General features: G+C 36.0%; 2 protein-coding genes across 3 annotated transcripts; one reads left to right on the top strand and one right to left on the bottom strand.

The window, feature by feature from the left end:
- The first annotated feature begins 29 nt into the window (after positions 1 to 29).
- Positions 30 to 8,294, top strand: LOC108833941 (uncharacterized). Of its 2 annotated transcripts, none has more exons than XM_056999029.1 (8): positions 30 to 154; positions 227 to 453; positions 545 to 667; positions 763 to 885; positions 972 to 1,094; positions 1,163 to 1,393; positions 1,477 to 2,205; positions 8,265 to 8,294. In XM_056999029.1, exons 1-8 carry the CDS (start codon positions 106 to 108, stop codon positions 8,277 to 8,279), a joined length of 1,620 nt encoding a protein of 539 aa, XP_056855009.1. In that variant the 5' UTR covers positions 30 to 105; the 3' UTR covers positions 8,280 to 8,294. The 2 variants fall into 2 exon arrangements, with proteins under 2 accessions (XP_056855009.1, XP_056855010.1); XM_056999030.1 differs by having other exon boundaries at positions 99 to 154; positions 237 to 453.
- Positions 8,295 to 15,078: 6,784 nt separating this feature from the next.
- LOC130504406 (sucrose synthase 6-like) lies at positions 15,079 to 18,942 on the bottom strand. The gene is made up of 12 exons (XM_056999028.1): positions 18,786 to 18,942; positions 18,557 to 18,689; positions 18,315 to 18,469; positions 18,033 to 18,225; positions 17,831 to 17,949; positions 17,534 to 17,750; positions 17,185 to 17,454; positions 16,834 to 17,117; positions 16,530 to 16,754; positions 15,882 to 16,448; positions 15,659 to 15,797; positions 15,079 to 15,561 (listed from the first exon to the last, which is right to left on the bottom strand). The coding sequence occupies exons 1-12, from the start codon at positions 18,893 to 18,895 to the stop codon at positions 15,166 to 15,168; spliced, it is 2,808 nt and encodes a 935-aa protein (XP_056855008.1). The 5' UTR covers positions 18,896 to 18,942; the 3' UTR covers positions 15,079 to 15,165.
- Between the last annotated feature and the right edge of the window lie 721 nt (positions 18,943 to 19,663).

Raw genomic sequence — 19,663 nt, forward strand, 5'->3', positions numbered from 1 at the left:
AATATTTATGTCGTCTGACTGTCATTCTCAGCTAATTAATTGCCCATGTAAAGATTTAAGGAGGACCTCTCTCTACGTCTTCGCTTGTTCTAAGGAACTCCGAGGATGGATTTCTTCAATTCAAACAGAGAGAACAAGTATGGCAAAAGAGCAGGTCAGTTTTCTTTCTTTCTTAGTTCAAATTAGATGTCTGGCAACAAACACTCAAGTGTTATTGTGTGTCCAGGATTGTTCAGTCAAACAAGTGCTAGCAAGAGCAACCCCTCAAGCCCTCCTCATCTCACCGAGGCTCTATCATCTCCGCCAGTGACTCATTTCGGCATAAAAAGATCAGAGTCAGAGTATGCCTTCCCAGTATCTGATGACCACACCACTCACTGGAAACAACAACAGCATGCTTCTGAACGTGTCCCTAATTCCCGCCATCGTCCTCCTGTCTACAGACACAACACTGTACTACTACTAATACCACTACTCTTTAACGTGATCGAATTACATTTTTCTTTCACTTGTCATGGTTTGATACTTTGTTTTAAAACTCCAGCCCGATCGTCCAAGAGATAATGGTAAAGAACGAGGGGAGGACATGTCTTATGACCCTTATGCTGACGTGACCCCAAGGAGTAACGCTTCTATGAGCCCCTTTCGCTCTGCAAGAACCCGCACAGTTCTCACTCGTTTATGCTCTCTTTTGCATTTTTCCCTATATGAGAAACAACTGAAACTAAAACGTTTGGGGATTGTCTGGTCTGTGATTTGCAGCCTGATCGCCGTAGGAGGTCTATGGACATTAGCAGAGAGCTCTACGAGAGAATGTATGAGGCAAAGGCCAATGTGAGCCCCTTTCACCCCTCCAGAAGCCGCTCTCCAGCTCCCTACAACACGGTACTGATCCGGAATCTCGTGTGTTTATCATTCCTCTTCTTCCCACTCAGAACCAAAATTAGTCGTTGTTCTCTTTGTAATTGCAGCATGATCGAGGGAAAGACTACAGCAGAGAAAGGTACGTGGCAGAGGGACATGTGACTTCACGGAAGAGCGCTCCTTCAAGTCCATTTCGTCCCTCCCAAAGCCCACCACACACAAGAACAATGGTGGTTACACCAAACTCTTTTAAGCTCTTGTTAATTAAACCCATTCTCTGAAATTGCTCTTCTTGCAGCCTGTGAGATACTACAAAGGGAAAGATGATTTTGAGGGGATGTACGAGGCAGATGAAGAAGATGTTACACCTCGTAGCAGCCCACCCATGAGTCCTGTTCATGGAGCCACAAGCCGGTCTCCACCGCCACCATTCTACTCTTCCAGCGACGACGAAGACAACCATTCAAACTACCTATTTCCAGAGATTGCAACTGGACATCGTTCCAGGGGAGTATCAGGAAGCAGCACGGTGCGACTTTACTCTTGAAAATATGTTGATTTCCTTCAAAGTAAGGTGTACGAAATAAAACGCGATTTCTTTATCTTGTGCAGCCGGTTCACTACAACTACAGACAGTTTGAAACCTACGAGCAAGACAGACAGTTTGAGCCGCCCGAGCTTCCTGACGAGTGTAAAAGCTTCACTATGCAAGAGATCACCAAAATACGAGGAATGGATAGAAGCTACGAGGCAGGCATGGAAGAAAAACAGTTGGTGATCTCTGAGGCATACGTCTCTGTAGCCAGTTACAAGGTGCGTCAGAGCGTCTCCACCACGCTCCAGACCATTCTGGACAAACAAGGAGATATCGCCGCCTCCTCAAAGCTGCAATCCAGCTCAACAAGGTCGTTTTACCTAGAATCCCTAGCCACAGCAGTGATGGAGTTGAAATCGACAGCACTGAGAGATCTGACGAAGTACCGTGTGGCCGAGATCGAGGCAGTGGTGAAGGACATGGATTCAGTCAAAATCGACGTGTCTTGGCTCAAAACAGCAGTCAAAGAACTGGCCGAGGCGGTGGAGTGTTTTGGACGGTACGACGCGGCTAAGATGGAGAAAGAGGAGTGCAATAGGGGCATGAGAGAGGGGAAGGAAGAGATGGAGGAGCTGAGGGAGGAGTTGAGGAGGAGGGAGAAAGAAACGAAGGAGTGCAGAGAGAGGGTGACGGAGATGGCAGGTAGGCTGTGGAAGCTAGAGATGAAGGATTTGAGGGTGACAAAGAATCTGGAGCTGTTCAAGAGAAAGGTCCATAAATTTGATGGCGAATATGTCCTTGCAGAGGTCTAAAATTCGAATGTTCTTTCTACATCCTACGGGCAATTTTACTAAATTGAAGTTATTATTAAAAGTTCGGTGTTATGTTTTTAAAGTCGTAGAGCATAAATAGAGTCGGTTTCAGAGCGCGAAGAGTCGATCCGCCCGAACTGGGATCGATGTGAGCTTATCTCTCACTTGGTTGTCGAAACAAAACAAAACAAAAAGGTTAACCCGTTTTTTTTTTTTTTTTTTTTTTGTCGTCGACTTTTACAAACTCATATAGACTCTGTAAACCATGTTGGTGGCTAGTCATCCATGTGCACAACAAAAGACGCTTGAGTTCTAGCCCCTCGTGCTAGTCCATCGGCCTTCTTGTTTTGTGTGCGTGGTACATAAATGATCTCTGAGCTGTGGAAGTTCTCCCGCAAGGTCTTGATATCTGCCAGATAACTATCGAAAGCAGGCCATTCTTCTGGTTCGGACACCATCTTTACCAATTGAGAACAGTCTGTTGCAAACGTGACCCTAAATTGATGCAAATTCCTCATGCACTCCATTGCCCAAATTAATGCTTCTATCTCAGAATGAAGAGGAGATAGAGAGGCCCGTACATTCCTTGCCCCCATTAATCCCGCAAAACCTTCTAGGGTGCTATACCACCCTTGACCAGAAAATACATCCTTGTCTTTCCAAGAGCCATCCGTGAAACACCAACGTCCTGGGATGATCGGTAAGCTCGGAATTGGTCGATCTATTACCTGTACGGATACCACCTGGGCGTCTTCCCAAATCTTTGCTTCAGTTACTGCGATTTTTAGTGTATCTCTAGGATCAATATCCAAATTGCTGAAAACCTTATTATTCCTTCATTTCCAAATGTACCATAAGATCCAAGCAAAGTGATGATCCTCCATTTTGGGAGAAACCCTCCAGAACAAATGATCCATATTCGTATAAAGAGACTCTGTCGGGAATATATGTGGGCTAGTTGGTATCTGAGATAAAGCCCACACTTGACGGGCTGGAGGACACTCAAAAAACACGTGGTTTATTGATTCCTCTGAAGCTCCGCATCGATCACAACATATGTCTCCCGTAAGTCCCCGAGCATGTAAATTCTTCCTAACCGCTATACACCCTGATACCAGTTGCCATAGAAAATGTTTAAGCTTTGGTGGGCAGCGAATTTTCCAACAATGCGCCTTTAGAACATCTACCGTAGGTCCAAATGTTGACATAGGTTTTTCCTTGTCAGGATACACCCTTTCTAATTGGTACCCAGATTTAACTGAATACTTGCCATTTTGTGTAAAATGCCATCCATCTCTGTCCTCCCTCTGAACTTTACTAATTGGGATACTTTCTATGATTTGTACGTCTTGGGGATCCAAGAGAGCCCTAATTGCCTGAGAATTCCATGTTTTCAAATCGGCATCAATAAGTTGATCAACCGTGAGATCGGGGTAACTAGTAGCATGTTTTTTGTTTGCTGGTCTCGGGCGAGTGGTTGGGAGCCAGGGATCATTCCACACAGAGATGGATGATCCTGTTCCCACCCGTTTAATTAGTCCTTTGCTAACCAGAGATCTAGCTGAAGAAATACTTTGCCATCCATAAGATGGAGAATAAGAGCGGATCGGGTCCAGGGGTGAGGCATTCCTGAAATACCGTCCTTTGAAAACTCGAGAAAACAAAGTGGTAGGTTTCTCGATCAGTCGCCATAATTGCTTGGCCAGCATAGCCGTGTTAAAATCTGATATTTCTTTAAAGCCCAGGCCGCCTTCTTCCTTAGTTAGGCATACTTTGTCCCATGATTTCCAGTGCATTCCTTTTGTGCTGCCTCCTGGGCTCCACCAAAATTGTGCTACCACACTCGTTAATTTCTTTGTGATTGCTTTTGGCAACCGATAGCAAGACATCACATGATTAGGCAGGGCAGTAGCCACCGATTTAATAATTACCTCCTTTCCTCCTTTCGTAAAAAAACTTGAAAGTCCAACCATTAATCCTACTATTTAAGCGATCTTGAAGAAACCCAAATACTTGAATTTTAGATCCTCCAAGATTTTCCGGCAATCCCAGATAAGATCCCATACCACCCACATTCTGAATATCCAAAATATTTCTCATTTCCTGTCTACAAGATTCCTCGATCTTATGGCCAAATTGAATAGATGATTTTTGAAAGTTAATGAGTTGACCAGACACTGCCTCATACTCCTTTAATATCTTGAGAATAGTTTGACATTCGTCCTTTTGTGCCTTGCAGAAAAAAGACTATCATCCGCAAATAGCAGATGAGAAATTGAGGGACACGCCCGAGCCACCTTCATCCCGGTAATTTGTTTATTCCGTTCTGCCTTCTTAATATTTGTAATTAAAGCCTCCGTGCACATGATGAATAAATATGGTGACAAAGGATCTCCTTGCCGTAAACCTCTCTGCGGAATTATTTGTCCACGTGGTTGACCATTTAATAAAACCCTATACTGCACCGAAGAAATGCACTCCATGAGTAATTTAACCCAATGAGGATCAAAGCCCATCCTATGAAGGATAGCTTGGATAAAATCCCATTCTATCCGATCATATGCTTTACTCATGTCCGTTTTGATTGCCATATATTTCCCTTGACAAGATTTATTCGCTCTTAGCCCATGAAACATCTCTTGAGCAATCAGAATATTGTCCGATATCAATCTTCCTGCCACAAAGGCCGATTAAGTCTCTGAAATAAGTAGTGGAAGATAGATTTTTAGTCTCTGACATAAAACCTTTGAGATAATCTTATACCCAACATTACACAGACTGATTGGCCGTAATTCTGTCATCCTCGTAGGCCTATCCGTCTTTGGAATCATACAAATGTTTGTAATGTTTAACCTTTCGTCCATTGTCCCCGTGACTAGAAAATTATTTACCAGAGCTACCACATCATGTTTTATAATGTGCCATGAATGCTGGAAAAACAATGCCGTCATTCCATCGGGTCCAGGTGCCTTTTCTGGGTGCATCATAAATAAAGCCTGTCGCACTTCTTCTTCCGTTGCCAGTCTTAATAAACGTTGATTCATCTGTGGGGTAATACCCGGTCTTATATCTTCCAGGAAACTGTCAAAATCTGAGGGAGCCATTGTACCAAATAACTCAGTGAAATAATCTACTGCCACCTTCTCAACACCATTATCCTCGGTAATCCAATTCCCATTATTATCATGGAGACCCACAATCCGATTGCGTGTTCTTCTTTGTTTCGTCAAGGCATGATAAAAATTCGTATTGAGATCCCCATAGACATCCCACATGTTCCGACTTTTCTGCTGCCAATATTCTTCCTCATCCTTATATGCCTCTTGTAGTTTCCGTGATACCTCCATAATATCCTCTTGAGTCCTGGAATTATCCATCTGTACCTCCTCAAGAGCTTTTTGTAGTTCCTTAATTTTATTCTTACCAAATGGGGGTTTATCCTTTCTCCATTTAGCAATCTCATGACGGCAGTTGCTAATTTTTGTTACAATATCAACATTTTCATTCTCCTGGTCATTCGACCAACCCATAGCAATCAAATCAATTAGTCCATCTTTTCCAATCCATCTCTTATCGAACCGGAATTGCCCTCGCCTTTTAGGGATTTTATCCTCCATAACAGCCACTACTGGCCGGTGATCCGATCCTACCATACCTAAATATTTTGTGTAAGAACATGAAAAAGAGTGTGCCAATCTTCATTCGCTAATGCCCGATCTAGGCGACACCGAACCATGAAAGCCCCCTTCCCTTTCCCTCTCCGTCCTTGCCAGGAAAATTTATTCCCCGTTGCCGGAAATTCCAGTAAACCACTATTCCGGATCATATTGTTAAAAGGTACAAAAGAATCCGGATGTCTCAACGCTCCCCCGTCCTTTTCGTGATTTCCTGTAATTTCATTAAAATCTCCTATCAGGAACCACGGTTCAGATCGTACTAGTCCGTATCTAGTTAATCGTTCCCAAACCTGCTCCCTTAATTTTTGGACCAGTTCCCCATATACAAAAGTTAAGAAAACCTTTTTTCCAAGGGCCACAGCTTCTACATCAATCATTCTGTTATTAGAAAATAAGATCTTAACTTGAAACTCATTGTTATAGAAGAGGGCTAATCCACCACTCGTACTCATTGTTAACCCGTTAATCAAAGTTATATCTTTGATCATATTTCTTTGCTAAATCATTTCCAATACATTTCTATTTTTCTCTATATATTTTTTAAAATTAAAAAAACTCTATTATAGAAGTAAATTTATTCCAGTATATTTTTATAATAGAGTTCTTCCATTTTTTGGTAGAAAATATAAAGAATTGATAATATTTTTAAATATAGAGAAAAAATAGAATTTTTCTATATTTTCTCCGAAAATTAAAGAACTCAGTCATAAAGTCATAATTTAGAGCAAAATCACATCTATGGTAGAGATTTCTATTTCATAGGAAAATATAGAGATACACATTTGAGATATTCTTAGAAGTCACAACACATATGTCTTTGTTTATATTTTTTTTAGTTAATTACAAAATATGACACTTTAGCCAAAGAAACAGACACTTCAACTAAATAAACATACACTTCAACAAGAAAAGTCACTTTTTACTGTTCATTTAAAAAAATGCCTTTTAACTAAATAATAGATTTTTACTGTTCATTTTCTAAAAAGATAAACATGCCCTTTAACTAAATAATATATATATACTTAAAATCTAACAATATATCATTTTTCTCTGAATGTATTTACTACTTTTTGATACAAACTAATTTTTATTTTTTTATTCGAAATTACAGAATACATGTGGCAAAATCACTTCTCAAATAATGTATATGGGATTTGCATAGATATCTTCAATTAATCTATCCACACCGAAGTATTATTCATATCTTAGACCAAATAATTTATCCTAATTACTATCACATTATCCATAACTTTTTTTGAATAAAATGTTAAATTTTAATTCAGAAGAAAATACGCTTTTAACAGCATTTTTCTACCTGTTCAATAGCGCTTTTTCAGAAATAGAAACAAATCACATATCACATGCATATTGCATAGAAAGGGTACTTTGGTATTGGACATCACCAATCCATGATTTGTAAGTGGCACCTAAATCCCTGGCTTGGTTCCTTTGTAATGACATCAGCATGTTCTTAACAGTGTTGTCGATTAGCTTGATGATGATTTCCTGCGTTGACGGGGCCTCACCATATTTTGGAGCATTCATATCCCTCCATTTCGTGTGAAATGCATCTTGAAGGACATGCCGAGTAAGAAATGCTAACGGATTTATCAAAGCTACGGGCATTTCAATGAAACCCGATATAACGAAAGTTTTTTGGCTCTGAGTTTCTCGCCTCTGCCACTAGATTTGATGTCCTTAGTAACCGAGGCAATTGTATACGAAAACTCCACAATGATACTTATAATTAATTTATATATACAAAATATTAATAAAATACATTATTCTGAAAATGGACATAAATTATATCTTCATTGTACACGAGAAGTTATAATAATAAAATTTAATACTATTTACTTTTTGTTGACAAAACGGAAGAATATCTTAGTTTTAATAAATGTATATTATAATGGTAAATGAATATAATTGTAAATGCTAAGTTCATTTTTAAAAGAAAGAAATCAAACTCATGAATTTTTTGTGTGAAATATATTTTTATGACTTTAACATATGTCACTTTTATCAAAATATATTTTTATCAACTTAAGATATATTACCTTTTTAGTAAAAATATTTAAATGATATTATGCATGAACTAAATTGCCAATTTCAAGCGTACTCCAGAAATTCATTATATAAGAATTTGAGCAGCCATGTATAAATTATACAAATTTTATCAAAATATATTTACAAGCCATAAAACCAATCTTTATATCACAAAACTTTAAAGCAAAAAAATGGCGGAATCAAAAACAATCTTCATCGTTTTGTTATTTGTCTCTTATGTTAATTACTCTCTTATTTATATTTTCTTATACATTGACTGAACAGATTTACTAGAACTACTTTGCTTAAATATATATTTGCACTTAATAGGCACATTGTTGGTAAGAGTCTCTGGATCACAGGCCATTGGATCATGCAGGACATCGGAAGATTGTGATTCGGTGTGTTATAGAGGAACAAGGAGAGGACCTGGTATATGTCAGGGTGGAAAATGTTCTTGTCTGACCCCAAAGCTCAAGACTGAGCTGACCAAGAAGATGCTTTGCAAGAAGGACCGTGACTGTCCTAGTTCTAGTGAATGCCCTAAAGACTTCTATTACTCTTGTCTTCATGGAGAATGTACTTGTATTGCAGTATAAATTGAGTAAAATATATCTCATATATATACTGCTTATACAACTGAGTAATATGCATCTTTGGCGACGAAAAATTTGTATTCATCAACCTGTGTATCTCATGAAATAATAATGTTTGTAAAACAAAATTATATTCTGGTTCAATTGATTAGCAATTTACCAGTTCAAATTAAATAAATCATATATAAAATTGTTATCTTGGATCGTAGTATAATTAAAGATTATAAATATTTTTTTTGTCACTATAAACGTTACAAAATCAAAGGGATTGAAAATATACACAAATTTAATGATAGAATAAGAAAGATATATATTTGAAGAACCAGCTCCTCAAACATGCAACATTCCTCTTAGTTTCTAGTTTCTGTTATAAAGTAAAGAAAGAGAAGACAAGAGAAGAGAGGAATTTGTGTGTCTTATTCCATGAGTAATGAGTCCCTTATATATGATTACATAGCTTGGAGACAAAGTCTAATAACTTGGAGTAGAGAACAAGTAAATCTAGAACATTCTATAATAGACATCACACAATATTCATAATACTTCCCATTGATGTCTATTATACAAGTGCTTTCAAAACGCCGTAGATGTTACCTCGTTAAAAACCTCACCAGAAAAAACCCAATGGAAAAACCATGGTTAAGGGAAAAAAGTGTTGTGGGTAATAACTTCCCCTCGTGTGTACATACGTCAAGATCATTGAGATGATGTAATCTGACAAGATGAGTTAGCTTTTTGAAAGTAGCACCTTGTGAAAAATCAGCCAAATTTCCACTTCAACAAACTTGTAGGACACGAACATCGCAACTCGTCCTATGCTCTGATCTCTTACTTCACTTTTCTTGATCTCAAAGACTTTAGATCAATGATATACTTTAACTTTGAAATTATAATAATCCTTTTGGATGTCTATCATTTATGTGTTTTTTGTTGCCTCGTTAAAACCTTTTCATGGGAAAACCTAATAGGATAAAAACCAGGATAAGGAAAAAGAGTACAACCATACACATTTTCATATGTCTTCCCCTGAAAGCAATATCTCCAGGATATGCATTCCAATCAAATAAATTTCCTTTGACATTAGAATATCATAATAAACTCTTTCTATTAGAGTATTCAAGATCTATGGACTTCTGGTCCACAATTCTCATTTGATATAGCTAATAATTTCTTGGTCTATTTAGACTTCAAGCCAAACATCTTACATACAGTCTTCTGAACATACGCCTCGTACATACGAGTTATTCATTTATAACTATAAAAGTTATTATTATGACTTTCTTTCTTGTCATATGAAATTACATCTTTCAGTTATGAAAGAGAATAATAACTTGCTTAAATAACTTATGACAAGGGACGTGTATGGCTTTAGTTCCAATACCTTATGGTTCTAAACATATCCATAAGACTATCCGACTTAGTATGTTTTTCCATATCAAGGCGCCAATCATATCAATACAGTGTACTTTTGGTCGGATGTGCATAAGCCTTAATGGTACTTATGTAAAGCCTTTAGCCATGCCATATCCGTTTGGATTCGACCAGACATTCTTCTGATCACTTTCTTGGACCATTATTATTTCCTTTTATCCACTGATATAATCATAAGGGCTCGTGCTTACATTGCAGTCCCACAATGTAATCTTATTACTTAAACATCGCAGTCCAACTTTTATTTGATGGCGTCTCATGACCATCTTTACCATTTGCTATATCTTTAAACTATGCATAATGATAATTGATACCTCAAAACCATATCATGTTTTGGGTTGACATATTATTCATCTCTCATGGATGATTGGACTGGAATGGAACCGGATATGACCTTTGATTGTATGGTCTTTGGAGTTAGCCTTAATGGTTCTCTTTGTCTGTCTCTGTGATCATCTTATATGTCACTTAGGGCGTGCTGATCTCAGTCTTACACATGTCCACGGCTATGGTTTCTGCTGCAAGTCATTGCGGTCTTATCGTATGTAAAACATAGCCTGTTTTAAGTATGGTACTTCAGGACCAGTCATATATATGATCATCTTAAAATATTTAAGAATCTTTTAAGATAACATCTCTTATTCTAGATGTCTAGTTTGAAACACATAACAATGTAGTCTTTTTAAGATCTTTCTTCCATACAAACAATTTGTTATAACTCTTCAAGAGTTTGGATTTTATTCAAATCAATCATTCTATTGATTCATAATCTCTTGATAAATACAAATGGATGTACTGATTAACTTCTAATATTTCACATATCCCATAAAACATATTTCGATCGAATAGCTAGAGTTCCTGGGAACATGATTTTGATATCATCAATCCTTCAAGGATTATATCTCTTAGGGATTATCAGTTTCCAATGGGTTGTATAGTTCAAGTTCTTCCTTTATTGCCAGACTAGTAAGAAACTTGAAAGTAGTTGCATCTACCATATGAGACTATGTCTGTTCACAATCAATTTCATATTGATCTTACTTTGGTGCAACCACATTTCTATCCCATTTATTTTACACCTTCTAGTGTATGGACTACTGATCCAAATACATCTCTCTTTCACAAGAGTTTGTATCTTTGTCTATTACTTCTTTATGATTTGGCCAATCATTTCTGTGTGTACACTTTTCAATAGCCTTTATTTCATGATCCTCTTTCTCATTTATCATATCAACTGCTACTTTGCATGCGTAAATATCTACGACGTCGATTTGCTTATGGGTTCCATTTTATTTCATACATGACATAACTTATTGAGATCTCTTTTCATTGTCTCAGGTACCTGAATTTTCTTTCAGTCATGTTAATGTCTCTTCTAGAGATCATTCAAAACTCTTATTCCTCTTGACCATTATTAATTTATGCTCCTTTTCATTTATGAGGATTTTTATCTTTGGAACCAATATGTCTACTACGCTTCAGGCGTAATTGGCAGTTTGATATTGTTCTTCTGGAACATCAATTCTTATTTAGAGCATTTATAGCTGGTATATGTGACTTGGTCACACTATATTAGGGTCATTAGTTGTTTCTGGCAACTGATTTACTAAGCTATAGAATTATCTTTTGGACTTCTGATTCATTTTCTCTTTAGTCCGAGGATCAAGGATAATTCCTTTTAACTTATTTTCTTTTCCAGCAGTTTATTTTCTTCTCCTTATGTTGGAAATACTAATTAACTTGTAGCATTCATATAGAGCCTTGCTTATATCCTTTAGGGATGGCTCTAGATTCTTAAGTATCAATGGAGATTCATATCCAACATATAATTCCAACCTCATTTGGGATCTCATCATAAAGCTCTGTGGTGGAGCAACTAGAATGTATATTGCACATTCAAAATTCTTAGATGGAAAATGGTTGGTTTCTGACCCAATACCAATAACAGGGAGAACTTGTGATTTTTTGTTGGCTTGATGCAAATTAGTGTTGCTCAAAGTGTTTAACACTTATCCCAGTGAATTTGCTATAATCGTCATAGACTTAAGATGTGAATTCACCAAAACTATAAAGATGCATAGTGGGTGATCAGTCCACCAACATTTCCTTTATTCATGCCAATAACATCATTTGGCTGGTGAAAACCGTATTTTCATTTTATCTTATGAGCAAGACCGTTTTGTGAAAACATTCACAAGAATCTTCTGATTCTTTAATAAATATTCACATAAATCTTTATGTATCTTTTCGCATCATTATTGAACCAAAATGGTCTAACTGGTTCATGCCAAGTATTTTGTAAACTTCTGGTTTACAATATATTTATCTCCATTACATTAATCTTTGTGTAGTACAATCTATAAGAGGATGTAGATACTTTTTCTAAAATGCTTTTACTGCCTTGAGAAATATTTATGGAAGTAAATTTAGCATTTCCTTTACTTAGTATCTCAAAATAACTTGTCTCAAAATTCCATAGATTTACCTTAAGAAAGATTCATCAATCTTACTTTGAGTGAAAACATAATCTTTTGGATGTTTCACTTAATATGAAATGTGAGATTCTTTAACTCTTCCCCTCGAGATGATAACACTAGAGGTTTATCAATCTCGATTGAATCTCATATTAGAATCAATAACATGCCTTACATGGGCCATGTATTTTTTTTTCACATCCTTCTTACTTTTGAGACTTATAAGAATATAATCCAACAAGGTTTTAAATTGCATTCTTATGTGCAATAATATTATGTACTCTTCGGGAGCATTCATATATATCCTCTTCTTGAACTTTCTAGAAGCTTTATACCTTGTATTGTACTCATAATAATTTTCTTTTATCTTTATAATGATTGAATCATATCTCTTTTTTTTACCATCTTTATTTTCTCAACTTCAAGTGAGAATTTGAGTTCTAAACAAAAAAAACTCATTGGTCTTAATCTTATTTATATCAACATTCACGTCTACAACCACTTTTATGATCACTTTTTGACCAATACTATTTTGTGGATTTTCTTTCTCAATTTCATATTTCTCTTCAGGAGAATGATTCATAATCAATTAGACGCGATTATATCAATAGCTCATTATTATTTTTTTTCTCAATCTCGAGGAGAAAAAAAAAAAAAAATTTAATCTCTTTTCTCAATCATGTGTCTACTGGACAACATTATTTGTGTAAAAGTTTCTTCGAGAAATTTTACTTTTAAACTTAACATCCAATATAGTTGAGATTTATTTACAGACTTCAGGTCAGGTCTTGTAATATTTTAGATATAAAATGCATAATGAATTTTAGGTAATCACATTCAGGTGATTATACCTTTCTTTGGATTATTTTCCAAGACTTAGATACCTTTGTTTAAAACCCTCGCATATAAAATGGTAATGAAACTTGTATATAAAACATTATAAAGAAAAATACTTATCGTAGTAAGAAGAAGTGCAACGGAGATCGGAGATCCAACCATTCATATTTTTCTTTCTGCTGAATATAATCTCATATTATTTATTCTCCTTCAAAATAAATAAATACTCCTGAAATTCTTAAGATTTGCTCATATAAATATGGCTATCAGTCAATGTTAGACATCAAAACTGTAATTCTCAAAATTAAAAATGTACCAATCTACTGGAAGATTATAAAGCGATAAAATATTTTATTCTATAAACAGATCAAGTTTAAGATATCAAAGCATATTTTATTTAAAGTCACAATATTAGTTGTGCAATGAATATATTAATCAAATATTCAGATCTAATTAAATAGAAAGTAAATAAAACTTATCTTAGTATACATGAGAATAGGAGGCATCTCACACGAGAAGCTGCTAGAATCCAATGTGAATATAATACCAAGAAAAGAATCCAGACCAAAGCGATGAATACCAGATTACCATACCAAAGTTCTGTCAAGATATTAGGGTTAGGTTTGCAAGATTTTTTTTTTCTTTCTATGTGTCTAGATTTTAAATAATAATATTAATAAAATCTATTGGATGCAGCCATCTACATGACAGGGCAATGTTAATATGCAGGTGTATGGTTTCAAACGTAACAATTAATACTAATGTGGGATGCAGCCATAATATTAAACCATAAAATAAAATTCAAGCGAAAGAATAATACCAACTTTTAACAATAGTATAATGAGCACAATCAATGAATGAATGTACACCAAGTATACTAATTTATAAAGCCATCGCAAGTTATGATTTTATAACTATATGTTCTAACTTTTACCTGTTTCACCACATGTTCAATAATAAACTGAACATGCAGCCGTATTCAAAAATAACAAATAGAGCATTAGCTTGTCAACAAGATCTTACTTCGATCGAATGATTTTCTTTCCCTGAAACAAGGGTAAATCAATATTGTCAACTAAAGCACCTAAGCTCATACTGTACATAAATCCATTCTTACAAACCATGAATTGATAATAAACATGATTCGAAGAAGGGTTGAATATAAACTAAAATATAACAGAATAAAAATCTATATCTATTAGCTCAAGATCGTTAGAGCTTCGTGCTGATAACGTATTGTAAGTAAGAAGAGAATTAGAGAAGAGAAGAGAGGAATTGGTGTGTCTTATTCTATGAATAATGAACTCCTTATATAGGATACAATAGCTTGGAGACAAAGCTTAACTTGGAGTGGGGAACAAGTATATCTAGAACTTTCCATATGGACATCACTACAATATTTATAACAATGAGATAATTATTTAAGAATAAAAATTATCATCATAGTAGTAGTTTTCTTTTATATCACTTTGGTCTTTAATTTACCACACTATATTCCTTAAATATTTACATTAATCTGAAAGAAAAGAAGCAATTAATTAAATATAGTCTTAAAGCATTGATATAAAGGTTCTCACCTTACCACATTTATTTTGGGACCTTGAACAAAGTGAAACTTCACATACAGTCTCTGCATTCGTTTGCTCCATATAGCTATCTCAAATTTAATTATCATATGGACCGATTCATTGCTTTATTTATTATCTTAACAAATTAATTCAAATATATGTTCAACAAGTTTTCATAATTAATACATGCAGAGAATACGTACACGTGTTATTTAAAGTTGTCAAATCTGGTGACTGGTAAGCCAAAACATTACAAAGTTTTTTTATTACTCCAGCATCGATGGTAATTACATTTATTACGAATTTACAGGTTTATGTTTCAATTTTAATCATCCTGAACCAAGTAAGTTCCAAAGAACCTCTGCTTCAAAATGTAACAGATGTAGAGACAAACCAATACTGACCAAAACAAGTTCTTAACCGGCGAAGCTCCTTGGTTCTGTTGTTGTCTGTATGCAATCTTCATCTTTTCTAGCCTCTGTGTCTGTGTCTCTTCAGAAGTCTCTAAAACTTTCTTCATCCTCTCTGATGCTTCAGCAGCAAGCAACCCCTCTTTCACCTCATTTTGTTCTTGACCATCTTTACTCTTTGCTTTCGCTTCTGTGACTTCCTTCTGCTTACTTCCACCTCCAAGAGATGCTGGTTTCTTGGGAAGGAGGTTACGTAGTGAAGCCAATCTCAGAGGCAAAGTTTTATCTTCAGGGATAGTCACTTTCTTGGTCTACAAGAAAGCACACAGATGATAAAGGTTAGTTTAGTTTATATCACCAATAGTAAATCTTCAGAGATGATAATAATAAAAAAAAAAAGAAACCAACCAATGGTTTGTACTGGAGATTGTATAGCATGTCAATGTATCTCTGCTTAGCTTTCTTCTGATCTTCATTCACTTGTCTCCAGAAACCATAGATGCTTCCCATTTTCAATAACTTCTCTGCATAGATCTTCCATGTGTAACTACAAAAACGATACAACACCTAAGAATAAGCAAATGTAATGTGACGACATTTATATTTTAAGAGTTAAGTAAAGTATACTTACCACTCGTAGATACGTTTGAGACCAGCCTTAGAGATACTATCCCAATACAAACCATCTGTACTACACTTGCTGAAGAAGTCTCCAATCCTAGCAACAGATTCATCACCATTGTTGGGATCAATGTGGAAACCAGAGACACCATCAACGATTATCTCAGCCGGTCCACCTTGATTAGTGGCGAATGTTGGTAGTCCACAGTTCATGGCTTCAATGACCGTTAAACCAAAAGCTTCATACAAAGCTGGTTGAACAAAGACTCCTTTTGTATCAGCAATGCACCTGTAAAGCTCACTGTTTCTGTATCTATCAGTTTGAGCAGCTATCCATCTAAACTTCCCCTTGAGCTTATACTTTTCAATGAGATCATGCATCTTCTTGATCTCAGCTTTCTCTTCTCTGTCATTAGATTTCGACATATCGAAGAATCCAGCAACTATTACAAGGTTAGCCATCTCTCTTAGTCTCTTATCTTTGCCATACCATTCAACCAAACCAGTTATATTCTTCACTGTGTCTAGTCTCGCCATTGAGAAGATGATTGGTTTCTCTCTCTCCGCAAGATATCCCCTGTTTCCACAAACAAGTTAGGCTAAACTCAAAAACCATATAGTGTAGTGTTTCATTATTTGTAATGAGACTACTACTTACATGTGTTCTTGATTGTCTTTCTCATTGTAGAGTAGTTCTTGTATAGAAGGATGAAACTTGGTCAATCTTATTTGCTTCTCTGTGTAAGGGAAGTATACAGATTGATCTGCGCCAGGAGCAGCAATGTTAAACTTTGGATCAAACACATCAATGCCAGAGACAACTCTACATAGACCAGGCATTGTGAAGGCAGTGTGACTCTCATACTGTCCTGGCCTTTCCTTGCTGCGAAAGTTATAGTTTTGTGAGTATGAATCTTAATGTTTGAGATGTTAATAATGTAGTATATCGAAAATGAACGAACCTTCCTGCTATTTCTTGATATGTGCTGGTAATGATGAAGTCAGTGACATTCATTGCTATTAAATCAGCTGTGAATTGGCAAGAGAAATGGTATTTAGGGTCTAGTTCTTTCCACTTTGCATCTGAATCTTCATACTTTGTCTTCTCCAACGCATGAGCAATGGTTCCTTGAGTGACACCGAGTTTGGTGGCCATTAGAGATGCAACCAAGTTCCCATCTGTGTAGTTTCCTATGATGAGGTCAGGCTTGCACTCAAAGCGTTTGAGAATCTTGCTAGTTGCATCCTGTAAAGTAAATTTAACAGGTTTAGTTTGCTTTTGTTGTTGAGAAAACAAGAACAAAACTTCTTACCTGAGTAAACCTCTCCAGGTAAGGGTATATATCGAACCGGGAAACCCATTGACGTAAGGTTCCTTTATCTGTAACAAAAGGAACCCTGAGAATATGAGAATGTTTGGTTCCTTCAATGGCTTCTAGTTCTTGATCACACTTTGTGCCTCTTGCTTCTGGTATTAACCGTGTCACCACAAGAATCTGAGGCTTGAATCCGAGACCTTGTTGGTTAATTCGAATCAGAAGCTCTTCTTCTAATGCTCTTACTTGATCAAGAATGTAAACAACCTATATGATCATCACACACCAATGTAAGACCAATAAGGTTCTTCTTGCTATTAAAATTGATTACTTGATATGCAAGTACCTGGCCTCCGGTATCTGGTAATCCAAGGACATCTTGCTGACCAAAATAGCCATGGACAGAGAATATCACAACGTTGAACACTGTGGGAAGTCTACTAAAGAGCAAATCAAGCTTCACACTGTCTGGTGCCTCTAGAACTTCTGAGAGCATAACCATTGTTTCTTTCACTCTCTGTGATGTGTTTCCCCAACCTTTCTCAAATCCCATTTCTTTCAACCTAAAAAAGAGACTTTATTAACCACATCCTTGTTACAGTTCCTCTTGGAAGATAAAATAATCTTGAGCAGTGTTATTTACCTTGGAGCAAAAGTTTCATAAGGAGTATGTTTGGGGTAAGTGGAGACTACATTCACAGCAAGCATCAGAGATTTCTGGAGCTTTGCAACTGTGTTGATATCTTCATTGATCATGAGATTCTGAAAACATAAATCACCATGAATGAGTTAACTTTTGAAGAAAGTAAATCAAAATGGAAACAAGAAGATGATTAGGTCATGACCACTCCATGATGGTTAAGGCGAAGCAAGTAGTTCAACAAAGGTTCTAGTTTATCAGTGTTGCCTCCAAGCTTAGAAGATATAAACTTAGAGATGTAATCAGCTCCATTTCCAATGGAAGAAGAAAGATTAAGCCTAGGTGTTGTGAAATCAATCGCTCCAAAGTCTAACTCCAATGCATTTTCATCCTTAGCCCTACAAAACATTTGGAAAAAAAGAAAACAGATAAGATTCCTTGAGCTTTAGGTAATGAATATTTCTCTGGTGTGAAGATCTTTACTAACCATGACTCGTCGAAAACAGATTCCTTCAGCTTCAAGTAATCCGTGGCTGTGATTTCATCCACTGTTAGGTCTCCAGCATTGACCTTAACGTATTCCCAGAAACCAGGATCTGGCCTTGCGGCTAAAGCAACAAAGGGTGGAACCACTGCTGCTTCCTGAGTAGTTAAAACAGAGAAAATTAAACCATGCGACTGATTAAAACCTTGTCTTAACTGCAAATGGTAATGAAAATTATATATTACCTGAGTACATGTGAGAATGTAACCAAACAGTCCCTCCATAATCTTCTTGCGGTCATGGCTATCTTCTATACATTTTTCTATCTCAGTCATTAGATTCTCACGCTTCATTAGCTTCTTTCCTCCTCTAACAAAGCTACAACATTTAAGCACACACAAACATATATAAGTGATCCAAAATGTAGCAAATAAAAAAAGGGTTAAAAGTGTGATGTTAAAAGTTTGAGAAAACCTGGCAAAACATCTCTTCATATGGTACCGGCTTTGTTTCAATGCATCAGGCATTTTGTCAGCGATTGAATCCGATCGTGGAAGTGTTGTGGGAGATGAAGAAGAAGCCATTTCTTTTGTTACAGAAACAACAACAAAGGATCAAAAGATTAAAATGATTGTGGTGAAGTAGTTTGATGAAACATGGTGATAATCACAATGTATATATAGGATACCTTGAGGTGATGAATATGCTGTGGAAGGGGACAGAGTAGAAGGAGAAGGAAGGGGGAGAAGATTATTCGTTAGAAATAAAAGTTGGAAAAGCTAGCTAAGTGTGCAAGTAAACAAAAAAGAATATGCTTTGATTTTTATATTTTGAAATCAAAATCAGATTTTGTGCCTTTTTGCTTTTCTTGGAGTTTATGTTGTGGTTGTCCATGTGGACCAAGATCTATGCATATACTTTCCTATCTGATAATATGCAGAAATGCACGTAAGTTCATAGTATCTTTTAATGTATTGCCCAAACCAAAAAATTGGTTAGATAGCAAAACGAAACCGAAAAGCTAAATCGAAAATTAGTTAAGGTTACAAAACAAAACCATAACAAAACCAGTAAACAGAGAAACTAAATGATGTTATTCATTTGTGTATTTTAATTGATTCAAGCTCTCACTGGTGATTAGCCATAATTCAACTTCTACTTATTCTGTAATTACATTTTTTTTTGTTTGCCATCTGAATATTTCACTAACAACAACAAACCAAGTATTACAACAAAGAAAAAAAAAGTATTACAACAAAGATACAACATGTATCCACCAAAAAATCATACTATCAGGCCAGCTACAACTACATGACTAGACCAAGTCAAAAAATATTTGATAATCATCTAGG

The sequence above is a fragment of the Raphanus sativus genome, unplaced genomic scaffold, assembly GCF_000801105.2.
Source record: "Raphanus sativus cultivar WK10039 unplaced genomic scaffold, ASM80110v3 Scaffold1550, whole genome shotgun sequence".
NCBI classification, from domain to species: Eukaryota; Viridiplantae; Streptophyta; class Magnoliopsida; order Brassicales; family Brassicaceae; genus Raphanus; species Raphanus sativus.

Excerpts from the sequence above, each read along its gene's own strand:
- LOC108833941 (XM_056999029.1), top strand. The coding sequence starts at position 106 with ATGGATTTCTTCAATTCAAACAGAGAGAACAAGTATGGCAAAAGAGCA. Across the intron at positions 454-544 it reads CTGTCTACAGACACAACACT|CCCGATCGTCCAAGAGATAA; the intron begins GTACTACTACTA and ends TTAAAACTCCAG. Across the intron at positions 668-762 it reads GCTCTGCAAGAACCCGCACA|CCTGATCGCCGTAGGAGGTC; the intron begins GTTCTCACTCGT and ends TGTGATTTGCAG.
- LOC130504406 (XM_056999028.1), bottom strand. The coding sequence starts at position 18,895 with ATGGCTTCTTCTTCATCTCCCACAACACTTCCACGATCGGATTCAATC. Across the intron at positions 15,798-15,881 it reads CTCAAACGTATCTACGAGTG|TTACACATGGAAGATCTATG; the intron begins GTAAGTATACTT and ends TCGTTTTTGTAG. Across the intron at positions 15,562-15,658 it reads ATCTCCAGTACAAACCATTG|ACCAAGAAAGTGACTATCCC; the intron begins GTTGGTTTCTTT and ends GCTTTCTTGTAG.